The following is an 8,993-nucleotide window of genomic DNA, read 5'->3' as shown; positions in this document are numbered from 1 at the left end:
CTGCTAAATGACTAAATGTAAATGTAAATGTAAATAACATGCATTTAGAATAACATGCATTTTCATTTCATGTTGACTTTAACCAACAGCCAAATAATCTTTTAAGCTGCTGTTAATAAAGCCTTACTAAAATCTTGCCATTCGTGATCCACTCACTTCCTGATGGATAAAAGTTTCGCTCTCAGAGCGTCACATTACAGAAGTTAAATGAGCTCTGAAAGCCGTTTCATCTTGACTTTTGCTCTTTCGAACAACTTTTAAACATTATTAAAAAGAAAAACTCTTTGCTTGCCTTTGCTGACCTTCCTACATAAAACGAAAGTCATTGTAAGTCATTCTCTGAGGGTCTCATCCTAGACCTCTCATCTCCACATCACCCTCTGACGCTACATCAGTTGTGAGAAAGACTAAAATGCCTCAGTCCTGCAGTGTGACATGGGAATGCCCCTGCTTTCGCAAAAAAGACAAACATGAACCGATCTAGCCTTGAATATCCCAGCTTGCAATTATCGTCTCATCTGCTGTATGGTTTTCTTTAAAAGAAACGATGACACTTTTCATCATCTCCAAGAGACACTGAAGTTTACTAGGGTTCTCCAGCAGATTAAACTTGTCCCTGTACGTGATAAAGGTTCGTTGAAGACGATATTTAGTCATAATTTTCGTTGACGAAAGCAACACTAGTCTCCATGTAAACTGCAAAAGCTCAAATTTGTGAAAATGTGCATGCGTATTACAGGTTAGCATCGTTTTTCTTTATAATGTGACATCGCCAACTTCTGGCCTGGCATGCATAATACTGCGTTTTAAGTCATTTTCACGGATGCATGTGAATGGGAATTTTTTTGACAATATCGTTGTCTATACGCAAAAAAAAAAAACACAAAGGAAAAACTTTTTCATTTTTAATACATTGTTGTCGTGTAAACAACATATGAACCCTCAGTATGTAGAGAAGAGCAGCTTGAGCATTCTTTGAAATATCTATTTTTGTTCCACAGGAGAAATAGTCATTCAGATTTAGTATGATATGACCATTAGCAAATAATGGCAAAATTTCATTATATTACACTTTGGTAATCATTTGTCAGTCATTCAATAAATCCAGTATTTCTCAGTATTCTGCACTGCCCCCTACAGTACTGGAGGAGTATGTCAGCCAGAACACCTCCACATCCTTGTTTGTGGATCTGACCTCCACATTGTGTGACCTCTGACCCTAAACAAATCTGTTCCTCCCTCCCCTCCCCCCACTCCCCCTCCTTTCCCCTGGTTTTGTTTTTCTTCCTCCCTCTTGCAGTCCGGTCACTCTCATCAGCATGTGTCCGGAGCAGTACGAGTGAGTATCAACAGTCAACCCTCAGTCCTCCTCCTCCTCCTCGTCTTCCTCAGTCCCAATAACACTTGGCCTTCACTGTAGATCATCAGACACATTTCATGTTTAGAGTTCTGTTTGTCGTTGATTATGTTGGAGTGTGCTTTTGTTTATGTGTGTTTATGTTTTCAGGCTTTCTCCATCACCACAACTCTCTCATGACGACACACACTCACGGATAGGGCAATACGCCAGCAGGTATATCTCACTGCCGACATTACAGTACACAAACCACACTGATGTCATTTAAGAAATGGCATAGTTACAGATGCGTGACTAGTAAAAACTAGGGCTGTCAATCACGTAAATGTCAAAGGAATTATCAAATTAATTGCATGCATCTGTACTGCTAGGGAAAAAATGGTTACAATTTGTGGTTACACTTTATTTTAAGGAGATGTTGCTACAATGTAATTACACTCCTAAAAATAAGGTTTCCTTTAGTGAACAGTTCTTAAGAGAACTGTTTTTCTTAGTGTGATGGTTTTTCCCCCCCCCCACAATAAAGAACGTTTTGTGGAATGGAATGATTCCATGGATGTTAAAGGTTCGTCATGGAACCATCAATGCCAATAAAGAACCTTTTTAGACTGTACACTAAGTACTATGTAATATTATTCAACTACGTGTACTTACGATAGAATTAAGGTTTGGTTTAGGGTTAGTTGCTTGTAATTATGCATCATTTACTGTTATTACTATAGTAAGTGCATGTAATGTGTAAATATGTCACCTTATAAAGAATGAAAAATGTATAAAGGTAATTCAAAGACATCACATAATATTCAGTAAAAAATATATAAGTGTGTGTGCGCGTGTGCATGTTTGTGTGATTTTACCAATTCCAAACCACATCAATCTTAATAACTACTATTCATTTTGTATTTAATCTTTTGTAAGTGATAAATAATTGTTAACCAGGGCTGGAAGTGAAAAATGCCTCACACTCAGGTGTGCATAATTATTAAGCAGGTTTTCTTTTACACACTGAAAAGTCAAAAATTATTAAATGTCCATGAGAAATATTAAAAACTAATGCAATACAGAAATTGCACAATTAAATCATGACCGCTGGACAGTGAAATAACAGCACTGTATTGACTTGAGACTTGTACACAAGTCTACAATACGCATCAGTCAATCTTTTTTTTTTTTGTCAGTTTTCAAAAATATACAGTGAATTGATGAAGTAATTAAATATTGTCATTAATAATGATATATCTGCAAATGGCCTTATTCTGCCCTAGCACAATTAATACCTAATATTAGTACAAATTTTGCACACATTTTTTGTAGTAATTATTAGCAATTAATACTACATTTTTAAAATTAAAGTAAAAATGTGTGCTTGAGAATGACTAAAGTATTAAGTTCTGTAATTTCTGAATAATTTTACATTCTCTGTCTTCATTAGAGTTAGTATTTACAGTATTCAGTGCTGTAAGCGTATAATAAGATCAGCTGCCCTCATGTTGTCATAATGCCTCACCGCAACACCACACAAATGAGAGTGGTGACACATGAGCAGTATAAACGCACACATGCTCTCTTAGACCTCTGACTCTCTGCCAAAGCCAATTCAATCTGCTGCCACATACTGTATATTAGGCGTGTATCAATTCGATTTACACTTGCTCAAAGAAAAAAAAAACATACTATGCATGCACAAATGCACCAACTGCCTCCAGTGCTGACCTTCTACCCGTAAATACTCGAAAATGGATTTTCATCGTCAGCTAGTTTCTCTCAATGTCACTATCACACACACACAGGCGGTTATTAAAGGATTGTGAATATAGACTACGACTGAAGCCTCAATCCCATTATAGGAACTCTATGAGATGGTAATCCATTGGGACGAGTCTTCAGTCCTGAGTGTGTGTGTGAAAGTAAAGCTCCTTACACTAGCACTATCTACGATGCAGAGTTATTCAGTATTGAGCTTCGATTGGTGGTGTCCAACCCGCATGGCCAGACCAGAACTCATACTTTGAATTGACATTTTTATAGTTTTATATTCTCATTCATCACCCAACACATGAATAAACATGCTCGGTCATAGTAGAGCCTCAGAGGTCCACAAATCCATATGCTGCATTCTTTTAATGCTAATAAACAGTGTGATATTGTTAAATTGATCTGGTTCTCTGTCCGTTCAGGTTGGCACAGATGGAGCGCTCCAATGGCTCTCTGCCCACCGACAGCAGCTCGGCCACCGGAAGCATGTGAGTCTCTAAACTCTTTACTGGAAATTTAGGGTTTTTTTCCATTTAGAGGCCATTCTTGAACTGAATACATTGGTGAAATTCTGGTGAATTAGCTTAAAGGGATAGTTCACCCAAAACATTAAATTTTTGTCATCATTTACACAAAGCAAGATATTTTGAAGAATATTGGTAACCAAACAGTTGACTGTAGCCATTGACTTCCATGGTATTTCTTCAATATTATGGAAGCCAATTCCTACCAACAATTGTTACAAACATTCTTAAAAAAATCATCTTTTGTGCTCAACAGAGAACTTGAGGGTGAGTAAGTGATGACAGAATTTTAGTTTTTGGGTGAACTATGTCTTTAAGACATTGGGGAAAGTTTTGTTTTTATTTTACAGTATGTGTGAACAAAGCCGTATCATTGTAATAATCTTTTGAGCACCTTCAAAGTTAGGATGTTCGGAGAAGAATAAGAATCAATCTGTCAAAATTAGTGCTGATTAATCGCATCCAAAAATAAAAGTTTTTGTTTACATAATATATGTGTGTGCACTGTGTTTATTATGTATATATAAATACACACACATGCAGTATATATTTTGAAAATATTTATATGTATATACATTTATATATTCATATTCTTATAGTTTATGTATAATATATATAATAATATAAACATATTTTTCTTAAATGTATACATGCATGTGTTTGTATTTATATATGCATAATAAATATACACAGTAAACACACATATATTATGTAAACAAAAACCTTTATTTTGGGTGCGATTAATCGCTTGACCGCACTAGTCAAAATTAATAATTTCTTAAATAACTTTTAAAAAGTTAAATTTAATTGTAAATATTTTAATTTATTGTATTTTATTTTATTCAGATCATTTATTATACATTTAAATTAATTCTGACTGGGTTATTAATTTAAAATAAACTAATTTAAAAAACAAAATGGCAAATGTAAGTTCAACACTAAAACTTTGATCGGTAAATTGACAAAACCTTTACTGAATGTTGAAAATTATTTACAAGCTTGAAGTTTGAAGGTAAAAGTTAGATAAATTGGTAGACAACAGTTGCAAGCACATACTGGGTAACTGCTTAAGCTGGCGATATGTGGTTGCTAAGGTATTCCAAGTGGTTGCTAGGGTTTGAATTGTGTAAATTCAGCAACTGTCTCCTTCAGTCTGACTGACCATATAAATGCTGCCACGTTTCTTATTTGCTTTGCTGCTGGTGGAGTCTGAATCAGATCGTTCAGGTCTCAGTGATGACGAGAGAGAATCAAACAAAGACAAAGAGATGTAGAGAGATGGAGTGTATTAGGGAAAGATGAGTATGAAATGGACTCCTATTCAAACTCTTGAACTGAGAGAGAGCAGCCAGAGGAGATGTTTACACTAAAAAAAAATTATTCAAAGCATGATTCATCAAGGTTTATTGAATTAAAACAGCTTCTTGGTTTCTTCTCTCATGGCCTTTGAATTTGCTACTGTACCTACCTTTAAGACTTTTGGTAACACTTTAGTTGCTGATTAGCATGCATATTGGCTGTTTATTAGGACTTATAAAGTACATATTAATGCATTTTTCTGCATGACCATATTTTAGGTCCCTTAATCCTACCTCATACCTAAATACGACTTTTGCCTCAATAAACTCCGTTTTTGCTGCTTATTAATAATAAGCAGCAAAAACGGAGTTTATTGTGGCAAAAGTCATATTCAATAGTTAGTTAATAGTGAGAATTGGTCCTTAAATAAAGTCTCACGACCAGAATTTTATATGTAAATGACCTCTTGCAATTGGTTGCTGTTTCTAAATCTGTCCGAGTTTGTAGTCTACATCAAATGTGATGAGATAAAAACACCAGATACAATAATACATAGACAATGATAAATCCGTCAAAAAGTCTCAAGAATGTGAGACTATAGGTGAACTATCACTCACTCAGACAATGTGTGGTTAAAGAGGTTTTTTTTATATAAAAAAAACAATGATTTCAAAAATGTGTTGCTTATTAAAAGATTGTGATTTCTGAATGAGCCATTTTTGCAGTTTAAGCCTCGTACACACCGGGACGATTATCGCGTGCGCTTATCGCCGACATTTTTCAAAGTGTCTTTGTGTTCATACCCAAGTGATTTTCGCTGGCGATGAGCCGAGTGAACGTGCAAATTCACTCCCTGACATTAGATGGCGCTTAATGAAAAACAGAAATACCCCGGTACACATTGAATCCTATTTGTTCTGCAATTCTCTCCATATCAACTCTCTCTTATCGAGATTTTTGTAGTCGCTGTCGCGTTTGTCATAAAGCCCTTTGTGTTCAGACACCAATGAGACCAGCAGCTCTACATTCATCTTGCCTCGATGCATCTTCTTGGTCTACTTACTTCCTCTTCGTTGTTAGGTATCAATGTGTGCTCGGCAAGACCGTTTTGTGCTTGAGCGCCACCAAGTCGTGTTTTACTGTAACTTCAGCAGCTCCAGGTACGTGAACAAAAGCGCCGATCTCATTAAAAAAAAACAAAAAAACGAACCTGAGGCGTTTTTTAACAAATGACGCTTTTACGCCTCGCGTTTTGTGCGTCGGTGTGCACACTCACATTGGCGCCCTTTGTTTAGTCACGAGGCGTTAAACGTCGGCGATAATCGCGCGTGATATTCGTCCCGGTGTGAACAAGCCTTTAGTTTTAACACATGATCTTGGTGGACCGTGGGGAAGTTCTGAGTTGAATAAGTGAGTATTTGAGTATGTCTTGAGCTCTGTTTCAGAAAAGGTACAAAAAAAGTCTTGTTTTCCATCATCTGAGCCCTTTAAGGTTTGGAGCAGTGAGGGACACAAACTCTGAAGTTTCATTTCTCTGCTGATAAAAGAAATAAAAGGAATGAATAGAAAGAGATGGACGGAGGGCAGCAGTGAGAGGAATCAGACGCGCTGCGGATCTTTATCAAAGAAATGAAGCTCCAGTAGCAGAGACAAACACATACACAGTCATTCAGTGTCATGTACTGTATCTACGCACGGGTTCATGCTGCCATCTCTTCATAAGACTGCTGGAATACAAGCTTATTACCAGCAGTATGACTTGGATGCAGCTCTGAACCCGAGCGAATGACCACAGACACACCACACAGACAGACAGACAGACACACACACACACACACACAGTCAGCTTCTATGAAGCACAGCTAAAGAGCACAGAGTCTCACAAAGCAAACAATTAAACACACATTTGGTCATGTTATAGACTTAGTGCTTTTATATATATATAAAATAATTATAACTACAGATTAAAAAAAGCTAAAAACTTATATTTCTATTAATCATTTTACTAGGAATCAGTGTTAATTCAGCATTATTTATATACTACATTATTACTATTTATTAATATTATGAATTAGATTTTATATTTTTTATTTCAGTATTTCATTTTAGTTTTGGTTTTAGTAATTTCAGTTATGCGCTTTTGTCATTTTTATTCATTTTCTTTCAATATTTATATTTATCTTTATTTTTATTTCAGTGTTAGTTTTAGTAATTTTAGTATTTTAACTTTAAACTTATTCTATATTTATATTTAATTTTATTTCAGTTAATGAAAACTATTTTAATAGTACAACACAATAACAGCTCTGTCTGCTGGAGATGACGTTGAAGTTTTGTGTCATAATTATTTTCACGTTATGCTGTTAAACCAATAAATGATAAATAAAATACAAAAATATAACAAAAAAATATATATTTTATTCATACCTTTGGGCATCATAACATTATAATGTACAGAATGAAAAATTAGATATTCATTTTGAGATTTTCTAAAGGTATTATTTCATTAAATTATTTGTGTTTTTAAAGTATTTAAAGATTAAACTTGTGTGTTAGAATTAAATCTAAATGCAAAAGTAGTAATGCACCGAAATTTTGGTAACATTATTTATTTATTTATTTTTCCCGGCTAAAACATTTACCGTAATACAAGTACATAATACAAGTAAATAAAATAAAAAATCTCTACCGATATATCATATGCATGCATTAATTTTACTCTCGAGATTTACTCCCTAAGAAACATTGTCAGATTTAGTTGTGGACAAATTTGAACCCAAAGTGTAGCCAAGTAAACACACACACTCACACACACGGTCATTTAATGAAAGCGATTATTGTTCAAAGCCGATGAGGGATGTTCTGGCTTCTAATGAGCAAAGGTCCTCTGTTCTTCCTCAAACACTACCTGGAGATTTGGCGTGTCGCAGAGCGTATACCGTGGAGTGTGTGTGTGTGTGGTGTGTGTGTGTGGTTGCACACTGTTGCATCAGTATGGCAGCGCTGACGTTAATGAAGATTGTCAGATGATGGTCAGTTTTACCAGGACAGAAACAATGTGAAGCATTTGTGACTGTGGTGCTGTGTTTCTGATTGCTGAGGGTTTGTAAAGTGGGGTTAAACTAATCTCATTAACATCCCTCATAAATCTAATTACTTCTGCTGTCTCTCTTTCTGTGTCTCTCTTCGGCTCGCTCTAAGTAGATGTAACTAATTCCATTCCTCCTGCTGTCCCGCTAACACCTTGTTTATCTCTGTACCTAATGCATTAGCACACTCTTCAGCATCATATATTTGCTCGCGCGTGTGTGTTTGAGATGGATTGCTGTGTAATGGCATTATCTGTTGAGTTTAATTGAGTGTAGGAGGGAAGATTTCCCACTCGAAAATGCCATTAAAATCCACTCGCTCTGTTTTCTTTTTTTTTATTTTGGGGCTTGTGCCTCATTTCTATTCTACAGCTGTCCTAGAGCTTGACAGGTAGTTATAATGGAAAGACAGAGGGAATGGGATCTGGGCTGGATTCAAACCATAATTTGTCCAGAGCATCGAACTGAACACGATGTCACCAGTGTCTTTTAACTTTTCTTTCTTTTTGGGAGCATTTGTTTAGTAAATGGCTATAGTAGAGAGTGACAGGATGGGATCAGGACACTTTAAAGGTCCAACCTGGAACCTGTATGTTCCACATGAGCACCAGTGCTCAATGTGTCTTTAGCATTTGTGCAAACTGTTACAAAAGAATGGGATCAAGACATGTTGCAAGCTGGATTTTAACCTACACATCTGTCAAACACTACACCATGGCTCCAACTAGAAGTCTGCGTAGAAATGATTTTTCAGTCCCGTCTTGAAGATTCTGTCCCACTCCCACCTGATCCAGCTAAAAAAAGTTGTATTATAAATTTTTTCAACTTTTAATCTTTCCAGCAAAATCACAGATGTAGAAATCTACGCAGATTTATTTTTTCTATTTTTCTATTTAAGATTTTTTTATGTTCCAGTAATTTTGTTACATGCGTTTGTCATTTCAATTAGCTTTTATTTTTATTTTTAAT

At 35.6% G+C, this 8,993-nt stretch overlaps 1 protein-coding gene across 1 annotated transcript in view; it reads left to right on the top strand.

The window, feature by feature from the left end:
• The window catches only part of LOC107698511 (utrophin), a 275,871-nt gene that overhangs the window by 244,926 nt on the left and 21,952 nt on the right, over positions 1–8,993 (top strand). Inside the window, exons 65-67 of the mRNA XM_016499536.1 lie at positions 1,301–1,339; positions 1,508–1,573; positions 3,535–3,600. Of these exons, the coding sequence (XP_016355022.1) occupies positions 1,301–1,339; positions 1,508–1,573; positions 3,535–3,600 (171 nt within the window). The remainder of the gene's footprint in view (positions 1–1,300; positions 1,340–1,507; positions 1,574–3,534; positions 3,601–8,993) is intronic.

The sequence above is a fragment of the Sinocyclocheilus anshuiensis genome, unplaced genomic scaffold (genome assembly GCF_001515605.1).
Source record: "Sinocyclocheilus anshuiensis isolate Anshui unplaced genomic scaffold, SAMN03320099.WGS_v1.1 scaffold1830, whole genome shotgun sequence".
In the NCBI taxonomy this organism is placed as follows: Eukaryota; Metazoa; Chordata; class Actinopteri; order Cypriniformes; family Cyprinidae; genus Sinocyclocheilus; species Sinocyclocheilus anshuiensis.
This window is presented reverse-complemented; position numbering and strand designations above follow the sequence as displayed.